Source organism: Dermacentor variabilis, chromosome 5 (assembly GCF_050947875.1).
Source record: "Dermacentor variabilis isolate Ectoservices chromosome 5, ASM5094787v1, whole genome shotgun sequence".
Classification (NCBI taxonomy): Eukaryota; Metazoa; Arthropoda; class Arachnida; order Ixodida; family Ixodidae; genus Dermacentor; species Dermacentor variabilis.
Window position 1 is genome coordinate 99576862 of NC_134572.1, and position 22890 is coordinate 99599751.

Here is a 22890-nt window from a genome sequence, read left to right on the forward strand (position 1 = left end):
GAACATATATATATATATATAGTGTTAAAGGAATAGAAGCACATAGGAAAAATAACATGACTTTACTGACGTCTTGGCCAGGGTCCGGCCTTTATCAAGATTGCGACTGCAAGCTCAGAGAGCTCAATTTACACATTTTCTCAGTAAGAAGAGAAAGAAGTTAGCGAGAGGAAACAAAAATGTGAATACAAACTTTACAAACTTGAGCATGTAAAAAAAAGATAGAAAAAAAAAATGTAGTGGTGTCAAGAATACCAGTGCATGCACTAGCTCATGTCAAAATAAACGAAAGCAACCATGGAAAGTCAACAAAAGCAACCATGAATGCAAATTTGCAGGAAAAAGAAAAAAAGGAAAAACGTGAAGGAAATCAAAACGGGTAAGCAGTTTGTGAATGACCCACACGTCAACAGGTGCACATTCAGTCATGTCCACATGGAAAGATGACAGATGTAGCCCGTCACACTACAGGTGCCTCCTATCCATCTTCAAGGTCGCAGCAGCAGCAAACTCTGTCAAATCTGTCACCCTTCCCTGCATTACACAGGCTGCATCTGTCACTACAGGTGCCTCCTATCCATCTTCAAGGTCGCAGCAGCAGCAAACCCTGTCAAACCTGTCACCCTTCCCTGCATTACACAGGCTGCATCTGTCACCTTTCCTTGTGGACAGGACTGAATGTGCACCTGCTGACGTGTGGGTAATTCACACAACTGCTTACCGTAATGTTTTGCTTTCCTTCAAGTGTCGTTCTTTTTTTCATTCCTCTTTACTTTTTTAATGTGAGTTTGTATTCACGGTTTTTTTTGTTGACATTTCACGGTTTCACTTTGACGTGAATCAGTGCACATGCTGGTATTCTTGATACTACTACATTTTTTCTTTTTTATCTTTTTTTTACATGCGCAAGTTCGTAAAGTTTGTATTTACATCTTTGTTCCCTCTCGCTCGCTTCTTTCTCTTACTGAGACAATGTATAAATTGAGCTCTGAGCTTGCCGTCGCACTCTTGATGAAGGCCAGACCTCGGCCAAAAAGTTACTAAAGTCAAGTTATTTTTCCTGCGCGCTTCTATTCCTTGAACTATTTCTGTGCCAGATCCTGTGATTCTATGCTTCACTGATATATATATATATATGTATGTATGTATATGTGTGTGTGCGTGTGCGTGCGCGTGCGTGCATGTGTCTTTAGTCATTTGATTCAAATGATAAAGCACTGAAGAACAGTTTGTGTTTTCATTTTGTTAGTACTGACAAGTAGTGTGTTTAAAGCAGCTAGAGAGTGATTATAAATGATGGTGTATTTACCAAAGTTGACTGCTATGATAATTGGTAATGTGTTGAAGAGTGGGTGTCACAAAAGAAGGCAGCACAAAGGAAAAGAAATAGACGGGAATGCAGAATGGGAAATGTCACTGTAGGTAATACCGTGGCATTGCAATGTAGGGTTTCTATATGTCCTGGTGTAAAGCACAGTACTGCAGGCATGAACTGAAAGGTGGCATGTATGTTGCTATGTTAACTTAGTCTTTCTGCACCCTTTGAGCATTGTGCTAAAATTTTTTATCTCAAGACCATTAACTAGTTAATTAGTCCAGCAATGTAGTTTAACCTTAAAGGACATTAAACAGAAACACTAAATCAGTTTGGCCTGGTAAAATATTCTTTAAAAACTAAATTTTCGTTAACTTTGTTGATTTTGGTTGATTATTAGAAGAGAAAATGAATGTCAACGTTTTATTTCTTTTAATTTCATGCCAGAACCCTAGCCCAGGTAAGTCAATGTAACATCACAAATTTCGAAGTATTTTATCATACTTGGGCTCTTGTGGCTCAGTGAAAGTTCTTGAAACTTGCCAAGTTCGATATTTGGCTTTTTCAGAATACAGTGTAGTCCATCTTTAATTACCAATAAAAATTTAACTACAAATACAAGCAAACAGCGTAAAAATTCATGACGTCACAGCGAGCTGGCGTGGGAACCTCAAGAAGTCGTTGCCACCCATCTTTTATCTTTTGCCTTTTATTGCTTTCCAACCTTCTTCTTACATTAAGAATGGCTTTTTTGGTATTGTGGAAGGGTAACATACTAAAACAATTGAAAGGATTCTTCACATTAGTGTTAAGAAAAAGCTTTACATTGGGTTTGACTCTTTTCTTATCTTAAATACAGCAAATTTCATCCAAACTGCCTTGGTGACTGCCAAGGGAAGCAATTTCTCTGTACCTTTTTGCTTAGGTATGCTGGTTAAGGCGAATCTTTCTTCTAAATGTACCTTTATTTTTAGTGCACTCACAATATCCTTTTTTTTTTGTATGAGGGGCTACTAAGAGCTTAGTGCCTTTAGTGTGATGCTTAACGTGAAAATGAAATGAGTGACAGGCAGTAAATATTCCAATAAATACAAGATATACGTAGCAACAAATGAATATGTGGTTATAAATAGAATAAACAACAAGCGACCTGTGGCCAAGGTGACGAAATAATGAAACAAAGGTAGCACACAGGCTCGAGTGGGTTATTAAAGGTGTCAGAAGAGCAGTGAAGATTGCAAGGTATTGGTGAAATTCTGTATGTTCAAGTTGGGGTTAAGGGAGTTGTACAGAGAGAGAGAGAGAGAAAAGTCATACATAAGGTAAAGGCGGGGAGGTTAACCAGGCTGAACCTAGTAGGCTAAGCTGCACTGGGGATGGGGGGAAAGGGGATTGAAAGAGGAGAAGGAAGAGAGAAGTTCACACTTTGCACGGTTACACAGACAAACATTCATTGCTGAGTTAGTCACAGGTGGTCATACAGACTAGTGCATTTTAAAAAAAACACAGTACTGTTGTACAAGTCTTGTAAATAGTGTACTGGGCACTTTTGGAGCAATCATAATGAGTGAAACAACAATATGTGTACACTTGCACCTACAATATATTCTCCCTGGCCTGCAGGTTGCAACCAGCCGTGAACAATGTGAAGGTCCTTCCATACGGTCCCATGCTTGTTGCCCTGGCAACATGCCATTCCTTGCACCTTGTTGATGGGGAAGTAGTGGGCTATGAGATGGACATCAAGACTCTGCAGACTATTGATTGGGTGAGAAGTGAGCACTGGAATTCTCTATTCCATAAATTGTGGCATAGAAGCTATCGGCTCTTTGGGACCATGCATTGACAAATGCGGTACTGCATGACTGAGAGTTCAAGATGATTCAAGATATGGTTGAGATTCAGTTTATTAAGTTTATTATTGAAGTTCAGTGTTTGACAGTAGGCCATCTGGTCGGGATGGAACATGGTGAAAAGGTATACAAAAACCCAGGGCACTGCTCCGTTGTCTATGCCAGTTTATTATTGTTTAAATACAGTGAATGGGTTAGAGATAATGTACAGACGAGGGTCCCAAAGTCAAAGATGGCAACGGGACCCTCATATTCAAAACATATTCATATTTAGAAACTTTGCTTTTGTGTAGGCAGTATGAAAATGTGGCAACATGTCTGGATCTGTCTGTTTGTTAAAATATTACACATTTCTTGAATTATATTATTTGAACCCTGTTATGGGGACCGATTACCTGTGAACACATCTATTCAACAACATTAACAAGTTCCTCAAGTGCCAAAGCAAGGAAAGTAAGCTTATACATATATATTAAAGGGAAAGACGAACTTAGCTTAAGCTGTAAGAATATTCTTTCAATTTTAATTTGTATTTCTTCGGTAAAACAAAACTGGTTTGCAGAGAAAATAAGAGACAAACTTTACTTTTTGAATTTTGTGCCCAAACTGTGGTGCAAATGGCATCAGTGTTACGTCACAAACTTTTCGTGTATTCGGCATGTCATTATCCAGGAAAAGTTGCCACAAGTTGCCAGCTTGAGTCTTCGCTCACTTCCGAACACAATGTAACCTTTCTTTATCAGTATGGGATTAACCGGTACCAAGCAGGCACTTTAAATAATGCCGATCTCTTGAGGAGATTACTAAATGGTATTTCTAAATGGTATTATCAATTGTCTTTCATTTTCACGTCCTTTCTGGCTTACAAAGCAACCGCCCACAGAAAGATTATTTTGTTTGGGACTGTGGAAGTGTAGTGTACATTACTTAGTATTTCTCTTTAATGTCCATTTAAGAACATTGAATAAGAGTGGATACTTACTATCAATTAATAATGCACAGTGCTGCATTTCTGTTTAAATTTTGTGCAACTGTCATGTTTGCTGTTCAGAGACTGGAGGAACCAAAGCTCGGCGAGCCTGTCCCTTTTGAAAAGATACCGGTTCGCATTGTCATGCCAAGAAACTTGCGACTGGTGAGTGTGGCCCTTTCCCTTACTTTTCAACTTCAACTTCAACTTTATTAATTCTTCTAGTACACACTAGAAACGTCCTCCTGGGATAAAAGCTGCCATAAGCAGCTTGACTGGACCCAAGAGACGTTGTTGTACATGGCAGGGTGATAACAGAGAGTACTTTAAAACATAAAACATCATTTCTGCATTATGTTCTATGACATACACAATTTGTAAGATTACATTCAGTACATCTTTAGCTCTGTTTTATATGAAACAAAAGTTTGCAGGTGAGATCATGCACTATCAATTTGGACACGTCGTCATGTAATAGAGCTGCTTTACTGGGCTTATCAGTGTATAGCAGGCTCTAGGGCTGTAGGATTTTGTACACATATGCAGTAAAATCTCATTGACACATCCATGTTTGTGACGTTTTCACAACTCGGTCCTATGCTTCGAAGCACCGGTCCTACTTTGTTTCAATAAGGTCATATGTATTAGCTTTCTGTTTGTTACATTTCTCTTCTCATTTGTTGCACCCAAAAAGTGCTGCAGTGCACAACCGATGCGGACGTCAGCAGCCATCAGCCACACTTTTGTTGGCTGCTGCATGTCGCTGCTGAAAACTATAGCTTTCACCATAACCATTTCCCAGATTGTCGGTGGTCACTGATTTCACCATGGCTCTTGAAGTCAAAAGCCAAGAGAATGTGCATGAAGGGGTAGGGGGTCGCCCCATACCCCCGTGCTTGGATGGTGACTCATGACCTTTGATACATTGTGTGGTTACCTCAACATACAAGGCTGCACAAAAGATGAAAAGGGGCTGTGAGTGCTCGGAGAGAGGCTGTTATTATCAAACATTCGACCCAAATGCCAGATGGACATTACAAGTTTAATGTTGTGTTGATTTACAGCTTCGACTGCTTAAAAAAATAAAAACATACTGTCTAAATCGTAGTGATAATGAGCTTTGCTGAGCAGCTCTTCTATAGCTCACTGGCTTCCCATTCAGGTTCAAATAAGGTTTCCTGTGTGAGTAGCTTTTTGTCTGATCAGTAGTGCTGCTGCAAGTGTTATCGATTGTTTTGATGGGCCTTTTGAGTGCGCACCTGTTTCACTGCATATAGTCAGCCACCACTGTTCTTCCACGACCCCACTTCATCGCAGAATCTTTGTCTTGCAGTGATGCGTTGCCACCTGGCGTTCTGCCAGCAGCATTGTCGTCACCAGTTATAGTCATGTATTTATAGTTATGTCCCGTCTTAACTTATGTTCTACTATTATCTTTATGTCTATTTTATCATAACTCTTCTCCCCTATCTCTCTTTTCTTATCCCTATATTCCCTTCTCCCAGTGCAAGGTAGCAAATCGGACGTGCATCTGGTTAACCTCCCTGCCTTTCCTCCCTTCTATTTCTCTTCTATTTCTCTCTCTCTTTCTTTTTTCCTATCTTTTCTCTTAGCCTGTATCTTTTCCACGGCTGCAGAACACTTCAGGTGTGTACGTGGAAGTGAGACAGTTAAGATGCCCATAGCCCTTCATATCCTTCCTTCTTTTTTGTCTTTAATACAATAAATTACTACTGCCTAGCTCTTGTTTCCACATTACACAGCCAACAGTATAAATAAATAAATAAATAAATAAATAAATAAATAAATAAATAAATGAATGAATGAATGAATGAATGAATGAATGAATGAATGAAATAAATTAAAGAGAACTATGTTGACACAACTCTGCCTTGCCGCCACCCTCACCACCTCAGCAAGGACTATTATTTGTGCAAAGCTCACCTATCGGCTGCTCACATTTGTCATGGTGTACATGCTTGGGAGATATTCCACCTGATTCAATTGTAATGACATCGTGGCAGTGGTTTAGTGCTGAAGTGCCCCACATTGTCTATGTGCTTCTTCCTCCTAAATGCAGACAGTACTGTAGCTAAGTTCAATGCACTACAGCCTTCAAACAGGGTAACATAGTTATGTAGCATTAAAGCTATGATTATGAGTGGTATTGATGGATTCTGTGATGTGAAGGTAAATTCTAGTTGATGATGCACAGTTCACTTTCTGTTAGCCAGCAACTAATCTGTTCTGTGGTTTTAAGAACAAATTACTCTGTTAAACTACGACAGAGACATCCAACCAACGACACTCATACTGTGGCCTATTTAACGTTGACCAAATTGTCATCTGTAACAACTGTCGCTGAAGGGGAACATGTTTTCCAGGTTTTCCTCAGCCTTATGCACATGTACCTCAATGTATTCGGAGTTCTGTGAAAGAAAGCACAGTGTGCATTTGTCCATATTATAAAGCGTATAATATTTCTTTGAACTACAATTGTCTGTAATGTCTGGTTGCTTATGTTACTTATGATACAAACAAAAACCAGCAGTTCTGTAGATTTCACTTGAGCCATTTTCTTTTGTGTCCATATATAGCTGTTGTACTGTTATTTGTTAATTTATTTTACTATCTGCACAGAGCAGCACAAGCCTGGGTATTGTAAGGCAGTTCCCATTTGAGTCCCAGCTCCAGAGAGCAAGTGTGGTTGTTACGGCAGCAAGCAGCAACATCTTTCACATCTACTGCAAAGGTGCTCCAGAAGTCATCCAGAAGATGTGCTTGCCAGAAACAGGTACATCATCCGTTATCTGCCCACAGCATTTCCTCAAGGTTATTTGGTTATGAAGCACAGACAAACTAGTGTGAAGTCTTGTGCAGGACTTTGAAACCCCTGCATGCGCAAGTGTGATGCAGTGTTTTCATTTGGTTCTATTTCAACCCTATCATCCCTTATGCCACTTGGCCACTTTGGTAATGACGCAGGCAGGGATTCATATTCTGCACTTGATGAAGTGTTGAAGGTATTGGTTCGGAATAAAGCTAGAAGAAAACAGCTGTGTTATTCTGGCCATCATCATCATTAATAGGTGAGAAGAGAAAGCACCACATTGCAATGCTTGTAACATCTTGCAGTTTTATTATCTCTCATATCTGCAAACTGTCTCTGCTTTCTATGCTTTATATAAACACTGAAATGAATTTCAGTAATCTAATCAGAAGGGGTCATCCTTTGGAATGCAGAAGTCACAAATAGGCAGCAAATATGGAAATACATATGCTCAGGTTCTAAAAACTGAGTTTTTTAGGTATTATAATGATTACAATTACATATTAGAATGTATTACATATCTAAACAATCTTGATTTAATTAAAATTCTATTCCCACATTTTAGTAAAAGGACTTCTTTGGAAGACTAGATAAGCTGAATGAACACATGAATCATCTTGGAAGACAAAGAAAACATGGCTAGTATGATAGACATGAACACCATGTTTGTAATCTGATGAACCAAAACGCCTAATACCAATAGCAGTGGGCCTCATTTGTGATTGTAATTTCAGACATAATTCTTACCCTTAGTTACATGTACTTAAAAATGTTAGAAGTGTGGCATGCCTTTCAGATTCATTCGTAAGTGGCGACAAACTCATTTTTCTTAGGCCTTTCGGTACCAATCATTCTATGTATGTAGTTCCAGAAAGCTTCAAGGAAACATTGGAGAGCTACACAAGGCATGGACTTCGTATTCTTGCCGTAGCTTCCAAAGCTCTGCCAAATGATACAACGTGGGATCAGGCACTGCACCTGCTTCCAAGGCAAGCATCACCTTTTTTTCTGCATACCTACATTCGTACTGAGACATTGTTGTAGGGGGGTGTTTAGACTGGAAAAAGTAAGAGTCACAATTTAGGAAAAAAAAGGAAATCGCACGAATAATGCATGGGTAGGCACAAAAATATGCATACAATTCTTTATTAATTTCAGTCTTTCTGTGTAGTTTGCATAAAAATTGCAGTTCGATGTCTGGAAGTACAGCTGCCATCAGACTTAACCCAAACAATGAAGACACATATAGCATCGTAACTTTAACAAACATGAGTCATAAGGAGAACACATCAAATGCTTTGGAAGGAGGATGCAATAAGCCAGCACACTCAAGACACCCCAACCATAGATCGCTAGCACCCTCTGCAGGATAAGCAAAAAGGCGCTAAGGGCATGTTCGGGTTAAATGTGATGGCGACTGTAAAAGTGAGAGCATACAGTGCTTTCTATTACATCACCAAAGTTTAATTATGATATTTTGACAACCACCATCACATTTTTTGTCTATCACAGAGCTCTTATCTCTTCAAAAGTACACTGAATCATCGAGATTTTTTTTATTCAGACAAAAGCCAATTGCAATAAAACCAATGACACCCAGCACTGCTTTTACATAGAAGTAACCAGGAAATAAGTAAACAACGTATCTTTGCACCCCCAAATATGCCAAATTTCTGATTTTCAAAAGGGTATGTGCTCTGACGCTGATGTCATGACTATGAGCCTTTTCCATTGAACATTGTAGTTTCCCTTTTATGTGCTGGTGTTCCTACATGTGCTTTACAATATTTTCTTCCTGTCAACATCACATCCTTATAGTACTACAGCTGAAGTGTTCTTACTGTTGAAGGAATGAGTTTTCACCACATTTGTTGCTTTACTGCAAATACACTCCACAAATGTTGCAAAACAGCTGTTGAGCAGCATGCGCCTCAAGCGCAAGCCATGCTCTATCTATTATGTGTGCACCAGTAGTAAATGCCATGCCACCATGGCAAGCCCTGCTCCACTTAAAGGCCACTGCAAAAAAATTTTGGACCACACAAAAAGTGCAGCTTGAGATAGTGTAGATATAAAGCAACCTCTGTATGAAGTTTTGTGTTTGAAATATACGAGTGGATACATCTCAAAAGGCTCACAAAAGTATAAGTTTTTTACACCAGAACTTGCTGCTCACCAGAAGTGGCACAGTATCCAGAATGTTGACCTGCACAGCTTCTCAGCATGGCATCTGAGATTGGGTGGCACCTGTGGTGTGCTGAAAATCCCTGAGGCCATATAGTCTGAGATTCGCGTCGCGTTTGATAATCACCGTGTGTACACGTCGTCTGCTTAGGTGCTATTGAAAGAATTTTAATAAGAAAATGAGAGAATTAACAGTGCTGCAGCTTTGCCAAGATTGTGTCGGCAGTTTACACTACTCTTTTATACCCAATTTAGCCAAAGGGAAATTTCTTTAGTCTTCCTATATAGAAACGCCACAGTATCTGTGGAATATTGATCAATGTGTTTGCTGTCTTGGCAAGTAGCCCAAGTAACTCTCATTGTGTTGCTGATATGAAATTTAATACAGCTAACCCTTACATACTTTTCTTTAATATATTTAGATATGTCCTTGCTGGTGATGTATCCATGAAGCCTACCGCAGTGTATACTGTTGTTTTTGGTGCATGCCATACTTTATGCAGGTGCTAGCATTTCAGACTTAGTTAAGGTCTAGTGCTTCTTCCTTGATGTGGTAGTATTTTATGTGTGGTATTCCTTTTCCCACAGAGCAGAACTTGAGTACGATCTGCATTTTAGAGGTTTTATTGTGCTCCAGAACAAACTGAAGCCTGAAAGCATGCCAACCATCACAGCCTTAGAAGAGGCACATATCAAGACTGTCATGGTCACAGGTACTGATCTCGTTTACATTGTTTTCTGCTTCTGAAGGTTTGACCAGCTCCTTGTGTTAAAGGTTTGAAAGGTTAAGTGTAGAAGACAGACACAAGAGAAACGAAATGGACAATGCAAATACTAGCTATGAGCTATCCTGTAAAATGCCTTATCTTTAAAACCATGAAATTTTACCAACTCGCTCAGCTTTCTGTCATTCTATACTTCTGTTTGTTACTTAGTGAGAGGTGAAGCCTTAAATTTCCTGCTTCTTTACTGGGAATGTATGCTTTGCGAAGCAGTTATTGGAACAAAAGCTTGATGACATGCTATGACCTGTTGCTTTTTCTCTACACTTTCTTTATCCTGGTATATCAGCAGCTTTCCAGAATTATAACTCAGGTTTTTCATAATGTAAGAGTTGGACTAACTGTGCCAGTTGGACAAGGTCATTACCATATGTAAAGTTAGAGCCAATACAAACCAACAAAATTCAGCTGCTACTACTTGTGATTGTGATTGGGAAGCGCAGCATAACCGTTCACTTGTTGGGTTCACATCTTATAAAGGTCCCCGTATACAGGCCTAGCTTTGAAACCTTGAAGAATCATTCTCAGACCTTGAAGGTTTTGGAGGGATGGAAATTCTCAGAAAGTGTTCAGGGGCTTCGAATGATGACATGAGTGACTACTACCCGTAACAACAAGAAGAACCTTTATTGCTCTCTACTCGTTAAATATATATACATGTTGCAAGGTGCCACTCCCTTGCTCTCCACGCCATCTTGTAACTGCAAGTTCAAGCACAAGGCGGTGACCACTTCCTTCCCAAGATAGCTACAGATTCAACCTGCACAATGGTCTCACTGCACGACCATACCACATTCTCTTCCGTTCCTTATGTTGAGGCCAACTTGCTTCCACAGGCAGTCCCTGTATTTCAGGCTAAGGAGGTGTGGGCACAGGTCGCATAGGCGACGTGCAGGAAGAACTTTGTAGTGGTGTTCCTGGTGTCGACAGCGAGGCTGCTGCCAGTCCTTGGATACTCTGGTCTGCTGAGAAAGGCACTAGGTGGCAACGATTCCTCTGCAGAACGCTGCTAGGAGTCTCAACCACATACGATCGAGGTCACTGAGCTGGACTGAGGACACGACCGCTGCAACCAATGTCCTTGATCCACACGTTTAATGGTTTCAGAGGACTCAGAGGGCATGCGCTGTGACACCAACTGTTGTTTCTTGCCTGTTGCACCTTGGCCGTACGCTCCTATGCCCTGAATTCCCTGTGACTTGGCAATGCCGGCAGAAGTCGTTCTGGCAGTCCCAAAAGGCGTCCCTTCTGTCCCTTCAGTAATTGTGCTGAAGAGACGCCCAAAACTCCAGCTGTAACTCACCAAGCGAGAAGGGCCATGTATGGATCAGAGCTTTTCTCAAGTACATCCTTCATGGTCCACACCATGCGCTCTGCCTCATCATTACTCTTAGGGTAACAAGGGCTGCATGTCTCATGGCGGAATCTATTATTGCCAAGCAAGAAGGGCCATGTATGGATCAGAGCTTTTCTCAAGTACATCCTTCATGGTCCACACCACGCGCTCTGCCTCATCATTGCTCTTGGGGTAACAAGGGCTGCATGTCTCATGGCGGAATCTGTAAGACTGAATGAACTCGGCGAAACCTTTGGACATGAACTGAGGTCTGTTTTCTGTCCGAACAGCTTCTAGAATCCCGAAGTGAACAAAACAACTCTTTGCCGCAGAAATGACCGCTGGTGCTGACGTAGTCCTCAGTGTGACTTTCAGGGAATCTGGAGCAGTAATCGACGATCAGGGCATAGTTTCGTCCTTTAAACTGGAACAGGTCGATTCCCAGGCATTACCACGACCTTTCCGGCATGGGAGCTGGTATCAGTGGCTCGGAACACACAACTCGAGTTTTGGCACACTTGACACATAGAGCCACAAGGCGTTCAATATGCACATTTCAGTTTGGCCACTAAATGCACTCTCGGGCGTGTTCTTGACAGCAGCGGACCCCTTGATGCCCTTCATGCAGCAGTATGAGGATGTCCTGGCATTTTGCAGATGGAATGACAATACGGCAATCCAACAAAAGCAAGCCATCGTATACACTCAGTCTGTCTCTCTCTTTCCGGTACAGTGCTATGTGGATTTGTACTCTGTTCTTGGGTAGCCAGCCTCTATCAAAGTATGTCAAAACTGAGGTACACTCTCCATCCTGACCTTGAAGATGATAGATATCGTCTAGTTGACTTGCCACTAGTCAAGGTAAATCCTTGAAGATCTCACCTACAAAAATGTCCAAGTTGCTAACGGCTTTCGAGTTTGGTGAGCTGCAGGGTGCTCATGGTAGTATATCGGCCTTAGCTAAGAGTTTCCCAGGTACATATATTACGATGTACTGATAGCGCATCAGCTTGATCCGCATTCCCTTTACTCAAGGTGGCAAGTCTTCCAGGTCCTTGCTCGAAAGCAGGGCTACAAAGGGAAGATGATCTGACTCGACCTCAAAGCTTAGACCACGAAGCTACTGGTCGAACCTAGTCACAGCCCATGTGACAGCCAAAGACTCCTTTTCCATTTGACTGTAGCATCCTTCTGTGGGAGTGAGGGACCTTGAAGCATAAACCACAGCATGTCAAATTCCAGAAGGTTGGTCCTGGAGCGAGACGGCTCCCAGGCCATGAGAGCTTGCATCAGCCGATACTATAGTCGGGTAATGTGGGTTGTACTTTTCCACACATGTATCGGAGCTAAGCAATGACTTGATGCAGGTGAAATCTTGTCCTTGGCTGTAAAACCAATCAAGAGTGAACGAATGGGTGAAGAGATGTCAGAGAGGTTTGGTGCAGGCCACATGGTTAGCCATTCCAAGCCATTGGCAAACACCACTGTTATCGACTGGTGGTGGGAGGTCCATGATAACCTCAACCTTATCTGGGTCTGGTGAAATTGCTTGCGCGTTCACGGCGACTCCAAGGAACTTGACTGTAGACACTCGGAACTAACATTTATTTTCGTTGAGAGTGACTCCTGCTTGATTTAGGGGAGCCAGGGTGGCAGCTAGGTGTTGGTCGTGCTCCTCATGGTCCCTGCCGAAGACTAGTACATCGTCTATCATACTGACGACTCCAGTAGTGCCCTCTAGTAGTCGTGATGTGAAGCGTTGAAAATATTCGGGCACTGTCGTGGTTCTGAAAGTAAGATATCTGTAGTAATAGCAGCCAGAAGGAGTGATGAACATTGTCTGTTCTTCACTCTCACAACTTAGTTTGATTTGATGGAAGTATTGGAGAAGTTTCAGAGGCAGTGACTGCCCAACATGACTACCCCTAATATTACACTCACTTATGAAAAAAGAAAAAAAAATAACAGGTGTGGCATTAATCTGGCATACCTGGCACTTGCAAAGTGACCATCTGAGGGGTTTTAACTTGATTCCAGCATCTGATAACCATGCATGCTGATCAGACAAGCAACAAGTACTGAACTGTGCACCTCCTCCTTCCATGCTTTTTATGAAGTGCATTGCTGTGATGAATTTATCCAAGAACTGTGCTCATCTAAGGTGACAAACTCTGAGCATGCCACTGCATGTGTAATTTGCAGACTGCCACACGTCTGCCCAAGAGTCCAAAGCATTCGGATGTTCCACTGCATAGTAGATCTTGTTCATATTAACTTGTGCAATCTGTTTTCTTTCCATTTTGTGGCTTTTCAGGAGACAACCTGTTGACAGCGGTGGCAGTGGCCAGGGATTGCAACATGATAACGGAAACCGATGCAGTCATTCAAGTTGAAGCTGAAGCTGCTCAGCACGGAACCATAAAAGCTGTCTACAGCTACGTCAAGCTGCCTGGCCTGAGTGAAAAGATTCCCCTTTCCTGTAAAGCATCAGCAGATGTACGCTAAGTAACAATTGCTGATTGTCTCTTGGTACATATGGGTACAAAACTTTGTGGACCAGTGTTGCAGAAATGGGATAGAATTTCTTTGCTGTTTATGCATCTAACCTGGAATCAGATATTGTAGCCTGAAGCTTTGCATGGGCGCACCACATCGCACCGGTTGATCTGTTCCTGGTTGTGTGCATTGGAATGAATGAAATTCAGCTTTCTCGCAACACTCATGCTTAACAGAATTTTATCCTCAACTATGCATGTGTTTATACATAGAATTGCAGCCTATACAGTCTATACAGTGCCTGTTGTGCCTTATCAATCTGAAATTAACCACATGTTGTCTTATCTTGCATGCAAGCATGTTTTTGGTGTTTGCTGGGGCCAGTAAACTTGACCATGCGTTAGACGTTTTCATTGTACGCCTTCACTATACTATAGTGTACCCTGCACTCATGACATAAGCTTCCTTTTTTGTTCCCCTGCGAGCAGATCGCTCTTGATCCTTCTCTTTGGCATGATAACTACAAGAAAATGCTACAACATCATTGCATTTATAAATTTTATGCCATGCTCGAAAGTAATCAATACTATTGTAATCGTAATTAATACAAAATTTGTTCTCTATTAAGAGCAACATTTTGTCAACAGTTTACTTCCCTGTGGGCCCTAGTGCTGCATCCAATGTCTAGTATACTCACTGTGACAATGGGAGTTACACATAATATACAAAAGTGATCTGACCTCCTAGGTTGCAGAAGCACAACTTGTGGCTGGTATTAATTAAAGGAATTTTTGTTTTCGTGGATTTAAGGCCTTTTCTGGCTATAGCTAGTTAACACATCACAGTGGCTCCTCAGTGAGCCTGTCGGTTCATGGCTTAGGATGTCATCACCTGGAGCCTTGGCGCTTCTAAAATAGTGTTCTAACTTCACAACAAGAATCTTAACACTTACTAGAAGATGAAAGCAAGCTCATAAAGTTTGAAAAGACATTTGAGCACAATAAATATGAACCATAGCTGTTGTGTATACTATTCTGATTTATAACAGAAGAGGGTGGTGAGGTCTGAGGTGCAGGTGTGCTGCAACTGGTGAGACATCACCCACTACACTTGAACTAGTGTCCTGCAAACAGCCTGCTGAGATGGAATATGCCTTGCCATGGAGCAATCACAAACACACCCTTGGCTGTCGTCAGTACATTTTGTTCACGCATAGGTGGGAAGAGTCAGTTTATTTGGGTGTGTCATAGGCCTATGCACAAGAAATGAGACCCAGGAGCTTAGTAATTTCTTTATATGAAGGATGAGTCACATTTTGGGGCAAAGCGATTTGATAGTAAATCCTCCATGCTTAATTACAGCAGGCCTTTTATATTACTTTTTGAATTAGCAGAGGAGCCGCACCTGCTTTCCAACATATTTATAGCTGTTTACAGGCTACTGAATATACTCTTGCATTTCTTTTTTTGTTTTCCCAGCTTACTGGTAGTGTCTTGAAACATTATAGAGACTATACTTACATGATGTTCATGAATTCTATATTATTGTGTTTTGTGTCCTCCGTTCAGCTTCTGCAGAATCAATGGCTTTTCCTCATGCCAGCTGTGTGACATTATGGCAGCCACTATGACATCACTGCGTACCGCCTGTACGTTATCTATCATATCAGATGGTACAGAGGGCCAGTCGACTTTAGGAGTGGTCTTGCAGGAGGCTAAGTTACTTTGTGCCTTTTTTTTTAATGCTTAGGCAAACAAGGAATATTGCTGTGTTTATTTTCAGGATATTGCTGTGCCACTGCTTTCGGACTGCAGTTACCATTTGGCAGCTGATGGTAGAACATTTAACCTCATTCGGCTGCATGACAAGACTCTCTTTAGGAAGGTGAGGACTCCTGTCACCCTTTTTATTTTTTCCCCCCTAAAGGAATGCATTTCTTAGTGTTGCGCTACAGTATATCTCAAATCATTTCTAGGAAAAATGTAAATTTTTTTTTATATTCTTATATGTACAAAGTTTCCAAAATTGCATTAGCATTTCATGCTACCTCAAACTTTAGCACTTATTTTCCTCCAAATTCCAGACCCCCAAAATAAACATTCTATTGCAGGGTTGAATGTCCCGAAATCGAGCTGTGCCATGAAGTACACCGTAGCGGAGAGCTCATGCAAATTAATGTAGACTACCATAAGTTATTTAACGTGTATGCTATTCACAAGCGTTTTTGCATTCTGCCCCATCAGAACGCTGTCGCAGTGGCCAGAAATCGACCCCATGATGTCATACTTGGAAGGAGAATGCGAAAGCTACTGAGCCACCGCGTTTCCCGAATATAGTAAAAGTGTGCTTGAAAGCAGTTGTTCATATTGAAACTTGTACATGATGACCTGATTTAAGGCTGTATAAAAACCCTTAGAATCATGGAGTGCTTGACTGCACTTTACTATATGATACCTCAATATGTAAAAAAAAAACCTTCTTTATTTTGCTTCTCACAGAAGCTATAAAGAGGTGTCTGATTTGTAACAGCTCTGAAATGGAAAACATGGTGTAGAAACACACTGCTAAATCAAGGATATAATGCACAGCATTCAGTGGGAGGGAAACAGCATGTCAGAAACACTGTCACATCGTGAATTGCTTTAAACATGCAATTAATGATGTGTCAGATGCAGTTATATTGAGCTGCACTAGATTTTAATGGTTTTGTGCAAAGGTAACTGGCATTACATTAACAACAAGGTTTTATTTTCATTTTTTAAATCTTTATGCACTTCCTTTATTTATTTATTTTTTTCCAGCTTGTTCACAAAGGCAAAGTGTTTGCCAGGATGCTACCTGAGCAAAAGTTGCAACTCGTTGAGGCTCTGCAGGACATTGGGTAAAGTACTGTCAGCCCTGATTTGATAACTTGTAGTGCAGTAGTGTTTCATGTGGGAGCTACTACACCAGTCATGTTTCTTGGCTGCACGAAGCCTGCATGAAACTGAGGTCAGGGCATCGTTGAAAACATTTCTTAATCAAGTTTTCCTTTGACATTGTGTAGTGCTAGTAGTGTTGTTACAGCCTGATTTTACAGGCTTTCTTTTATGCTTAGTTTAACTTGGAACATTTCTTACTTTTACTTGTGCTCTTATTGCAACATCAGATGCTTATGTCCGGGGGTTTGAGATTTTAGAAAAAAAAAGAAAATGCAGAGGCTTTTGGAGTTCGCTGTAATATTGTCTGGTCATGTAGCATATATGAGATGTTTATTTTAATGCAGTAGCGCAGGACAGTCACCAGCTTTTGTTCACAATGTAAAAACAACGCTATTGGTGGGCCATCAATCCTGGAGGTAGCGTTATCAAAGGCGTGTGCGGGCTGTTCCTGATACCAGTGCACAATGTGTGTCCACATAAGGCACACATTTCTTTTTGTGATGTTTTTTGTATGTGTATCTGCGCTTCCTGCATGACAAGCTCTTATGTCAGTCAATGCCACATTTCGTCTTGATAGTTACCTATTTTCTGCTTTCACTGTCACTAGTACTAACATTGTCTATTCCTTGCTTTGACCATCTCCTCTGCCATGATGCTAAACTGGGAAGCTAGTTACACAGAATAGGCAGCCACAAAAATGCCAATTGGAGACGACCCGAAAAATTCTGGGATGCCTAATGTAAATTCAGTGCAGATCAGGGCAGCTAAGTTTGCAACAACAAGGTGTACATTGCTTGGTATTTCTGAACTGGCATCTGACACTATTAGTGGGGCATTTTTACAAAATAGGGACCTGTCCTCTTTAGACAGTTGCACATGAGATAGCGATACTTTAGTGTATGCACTTGTGAAAGCACACTCTGGTGCAAGCTTTGACACTTTGTCTGGTTTTATTTATTTGTTCATTTAATGATACTATTGGCTGTCTGAGCAGTTACAGGGTGGGAATGGCCAAATGAAACGCACTCTCAAAGTAACAATGATAATGTGAAATGTGATGATGAAGCATGCAGAACATAATCTAATTGACACTTAGTGTTAACACAATTCAATAGAAGTGGAAGGCATGGAACATTCATTAGAAGTACTATTATGCACCTATTTCTGTATGGAGCAAAATTGACTTGGGTGCATATGACGGTTCATACAACAAAATGCACTTAATCGCTAAAGGATGCACATGCGATGCGAGACTTGCGAAAAATAGACTTTATTACAAAAGAAAGTAAAGGCCAATTGGCTATGCTTTGCAAAAGCTGAGTTACTTCCTTTGCAATAGGGTTTATACTATGTGTACGTTACGCTTCATTCTTCATGCAGCTTTCATGCATTTCTACAGTGCTGCGTTCATGTAATATTTTGTAAAATATCTGCTGGCTACTTTCAGGCACCAGGTTGGAATGTGTGGGGATGGTGCCAATGACTGTGGAGCGCTCAAGGCAGCTCATGCCGGTGTCTCCCTTTCTGTGGCTGAGGCGTCAGTGGCATCCCCTTTCACCGCTCAACGTCAAAACATCCAGTGCATGATTGATGTGATAAGGTGGGGACACTTGGTTCATGTTCCAGCTCTGTTGTCACATTTCCTATGTTTACAATGCCAATGAGGAAGAAAAAGATGTTTATAAGATTGTCTATTCATCTTTGTATATTGATAGTGGAACTATAGTGATATACTAGGTGATAAGTAATGTTGTTGTGGTTGTGCAGTTTGGTACCACATCACAGTTTCCTTTAGTTGAATTGTGGTGCTTACTTATGTTTTCAGTGAAGAGTTCTTGCTTGTATACTCCAGTGAAACTGTGTACATTAATCTAGATAAGAAATCGTGAGATCTGTTACTATATGTAAAATTTGACATTTAAACACCTGTATATATGCTGCTTTTAACACTGTGCATTTAATAATCACAGGCCCTTTTATCTAAATATATTGCTTATACAAAGACAGTTAAAGTGCATGTGTAAAGAATTACGATATCTGTCTAAATTTTAAGGGTAGAGGGGACACACACACCAGTGCAATCATTTTGTATATTACTGTAATCATGGGTGCAACTATTATCACCATTCAGGTGTATGATGTAGCAACAGTGCTTGGCATGAGTATTTGGAAAGATCTTTAACAGAAACACAATTGATAGTGCAAAAACAGCACACTATACCAGCTGACAATATTTCCATGTAGGTTAGTAAATTTTAATGAGCAATCTAGCGAGAACAAACTCACAGATTCCAGCTTTTCGTTCGGTACCATTGCAAGCAAGCCTGGACATTATCGCCACATATCCATGACAGCGTGATGCCATTCTGCAACAAGCTTCCAGCTACGTCATGCAGCTTTTTTTTTTTTTTTATGAAATTAACTTCTTTCTTTGTACCTTTTTTTGGTGATGTCTATCTTCTTTTCCATGCTCGTAGGGAAGGCCGGGCGACACTTGCTGCAACATTTGGCGCCTTCCGTTACATGGTCTGCTACTGCTTTGTGCTTCTGGTGGGAGCGCTCTTCTTGTTTTGGGTGAGCAGACGTTTACAAATGCACCTTTGAAAAATGCACGTATTCAACGTTGCTGAGTTTGTGTAATGAGGGGTAATGCCAGCACATCAGTAACACAACAACCATTGACCATTGACTATAATGCAAAAGGAAGAAAGATAACTGCATAAAAATTAAAGCTGTGCTGGGTTTCAGCATTCAGAGGTCTGTTCTAAAGACATGAAAGGTGTGTGTAACTAGGATAACAAAATAAACAAACAAGCCAAATTTTGATAAAGAGAAGCAGCAAAAAATGAACCAACATAATAAGGCAGTAAATCAGATATATGGAGGCAAGTGTGAAGCTCGGTGCTTCCTTGCTTCGGATGCACAAAGGCCTTCAGTGCAGACCCAAAGAACTGTGGAACCTTGTTGGTAAGTTCACAGTTAATTTTTGCACAACCTGAATAGAGTACACTTGAAATATTCCACTCAGATTACATGTTTTCCTCAATAATACCTTTCTCTCGCTTCTTTTTAACATATTTAAGATGTTCCACTGTGCCACCTGGGGTCAATGTTTTGAAAGCTTTCTACTGTGAGGAGAACTCAGGACAGTGTATAACAGTGAAGGTGCCAAAAGTTATTGTATGCATGCGCACACATTGCCTACATGTATTTGGTTGGTGCTGGGCATCATAGCACCCCCTTTGTTAACATGCTATATGTTCACATTATAGTGCCTAATAATGGGAACGTGTTGTACTTAAATAAGTGCCTAATAGTGTAACGCTTATTACATTCTGCTTTAAATTTGCTCTGTTTTCAGGATGGACAAAAGCCATCTGAAGGAGCTTACGTTTTCATTGATGTATTCATCAGTCTTGTTCCCCCTATGATATGTGAGTAATTGTTATTAATGTTGCTGTACATAATACTCAATTTAATTAACATTGTTGGTTTGATGAGACCACTTTTATTTTCACTCTTATAGTTGGAACAACTGGACCATATCCTGCGCTCACTAGGAGGGCTCCTCCTAAAAGCATTTCGAATATTGTATCATTCTTTTCCATATTATCGTTTGTGATCATACAAACTGGATTTCACACCGTGGCTTACATCTTCTGTATTCAGCAGCCATGGTAAGCATGTATTACAGTAATCTAGGTAATCATTATGTCAACTGTGGTTATGAACATTTAAGTAATTCTATCATTTGAATGCGTATATTTGTGCAGTGTAATTTTGCATGTGTTCACATGCAAGCCAAGGATTGCATGGAGTGCTGTTTTGGCAGTTTTAAGTATTGTCCAGAGCAAGTAGGACTTGAATCAGCGGGCTTCAGTGAACATTAATGAACATCTGTCAGTGAACTTGAGTTTACTAGTGAAGTTAAGTGCTAACAAATTAATTAATTAATGCTTGTATTTGTCTCAGTCAGTCAGAGATTGACCGCAGACCGAAACTTGTTGGAAAGCTTGAGGACCTTGAGCCCTGTGCCAAGGCTGCCGTCATGGCAGGTCTAACCACTGATTTATTTTTAATGGTCTATGATTTTCTTGTTGCACATGCCACGGAACACTTCTCAATGTTGATTTTTTCATGTTGTGGTGAGAAATTTTGCACTGAAGGAAAACTTCATCAATCCTATAATACCTCAGTGACATGAGTGTTTCTAAATATACTATATTTGTCTATTATTCAGCTGAGAACCAGTGCACAACTTCTCACAGCCTTCACAACCTAGGGTGGTCTTGTGAAACTTGCTCTGAAATTAGTTTAATTATTCCACTCTGCATTTATGCGTTGTATATTTTGCACAGCAAGAGGGACAAATGCGAAGGAGAAAATGAATGGTGGCACCACTGTCTCTTGCAGGTATAAGCCTTTTGTGTTTAACAGAGACTTGTTGCACCAGCCACCGCAGTCCTACGTGGCCACTGCAGTTTTGAGTGTGAACTGCATGTCCTATGTGATCGCTGCAGTCATTTTCTCTCCTGGTCCACCCTTCAGGAAGAGCATCATATCAAACAGTACGCAAGTGGTTTGCTACTTTGTCCTGTGCTGCAGGAATCCTCAGAAAAGAAAAGAGAGAAGTGTTTTAATGTTTATCTCTTTGTTTTCAGAAATGTACCTAGTGGTTGTCGGAGTGGAATTTGCTGTTGTGTCATATGTAATACTGTATCCAGCAGAGGTCATACGAAAGTATGTTAATGTAAGTGAAACACTCCAGATATTGCTACAGTGCCTGCTGTCACATTGCTTGGAGTTCTCCCCAATATGCTGGGATTTTTGTTGTGATTGTACTGTTTCACTTTCCAGATACAACTGGTTCAATTTGTCCTGTTGTGATGAATTATCTGAACATCTGGATAAGGTTTTCATTACTACTACCAGGAAAAAATATTTTGCCTTTGATAATTGATGGCTTGTAAAACTCAGCCATTTGGCAGTCAGCCCATGAAGACAGAGGGATAATGAAAGGCAGGGAGATTAACTATACCTTGTCTGATTTGCTACCCCACTCAGTTCAGGAATTTTTCTCAAGCACAAATACACATTGTGGTAACTATTCCAGAATAACTTATTGTTTCAATAAAAAATCTGCTTTACAGACACCAGATTTTAACCTTTCCTATAAGTGCAACAATCCTCATCAATTTCAGTGCAGTGGTTGCCAATCAAAACATTTTCTCCATTCCCATGTATTTTGATAAGAGCTCCTGAGCTAAAGCTTCGTCAGTTTTCAATTGGCTATTAGCAATCTACTTTAGTATCTCTTATTGAAGAACTTGCATTTTAACAATCCTACTGTTATTACCACCTCTCTTGTTCCTCTCTAGTACTGTCTGTCTTTGCTATGTCTCTCTCAGGCCAATTGGTATTCACTCTCAATGAAACCACACAATATTTAGGTACCCATTGGTTCCACGGATATTCCTAGATACCTGTAGTGGATTACATATATCTAAGCAGATGTACTTCAGTATCATAAATGCGAAGGCACTGTTTTACATACGGCGCATGTCGTTGTTCAAAAGGACAAAAAATTAGTCACTGAGATTAACTCAAATCGCGTGCACGTCACGCATGTCAGTTTGCCACTATTCCATATTTCACATGATCTCATGAGGCTTTTATCGCTCTTTATTTGATGATCTTTGGTGCATTTAAAAGAAAAAAAAATATATCTATAGATTTTTGGTGGAAGCAGATCTTTTATTTAGGCCAACAATTTTTGCAGAATTACTGACATGAAATTTGAAATATACTTTTGTCGGATTTATCTCTGTGTAGCTCAAGATTTTTAAAAAATCTATCACAATTCTGCGATTACTGCATGTATGGGGTCATCTGAAGTGGATTAAATTGATATATTTTGCAACACTTCAAGATATATAAATAATTTGTAAATACAACTTTAGCTAAGCCTTTGTAAATAAGGTAGCAATTTCACATTATGCATCATATTTGTTTACTTTAGGTGCTCTAACAAACTTAATTTACAGAATTATGATACTATCCATTTTTGGTGCGAAGTTATACGGATTTGTAAACATGTTTCAACTGTTCTCACATTTATTGATTTTCTGGACATCTTTAGAAGGAATTTGTGACCCAAAGTAAAAGTGCTGCTTTCTGTAATTGCTATAATTTCGATTTCTTAC

General features: G+C 40.3%; 1 protein-coding gene across 4 annotated transcripts in view; it reads left to right on the plus strand.

Annotated features, from left to right (window-relative positions):
• LOC142582977 (polyamine-transporting ATPase 13A3-like) overlaps positions 1-22890 on the plus strand; it is a 42494-nt gene that overhangs the window by 14552 nt on the left and 5052 nt on the right. For 2 of the 4 annotated variants that reach the window (XM_075693173.1, XM_075693174.1), the window contains exons 14-27: positions 2939-3083; positions 4220-4303; positions 6779-6932; positions 7834-7957; positions 9741-9865; positions 13585-13766; positions 15549-15650; positions 16568-16647; positions 18135-18287; positions 19165-19261; positions 20049-20121; positions 20214-20364; positions 21101-21255; positions 21349-21437. In XM_075693173.1, coding sequence (XP_075549288.1) covers positions 2939-3083; positions 4220-4303; positions 6779-6932; positions 7834-7957; positions 9741-9865; positions 13585-13766; positions 15549-15650; positions 16568-16647; positions 18135-18287; positions 19165-19261; positions 20049-20121; positions 20214-20364; positions 21101-21255; positions 21349-21437 — 1714 coding nt within the window. The remainder of the gene's footprint in view (positions 1-2938; positions 3084-4219; positions 4304-6778; positions 6933-7833; positions 7958-9740; positions 9866-13584; positions 13767-15548; positions 15651-16567; positions 16648-18134; positions 18288-19164; positions 19262-20048; positions 20122-20213; positions 20365-21100; positions 21256-21348; positions 21438-22890) is intronic. The other 2 variants (XR_012828525.1, XM_075693176.1) reach the window with 2 other exon arrangements.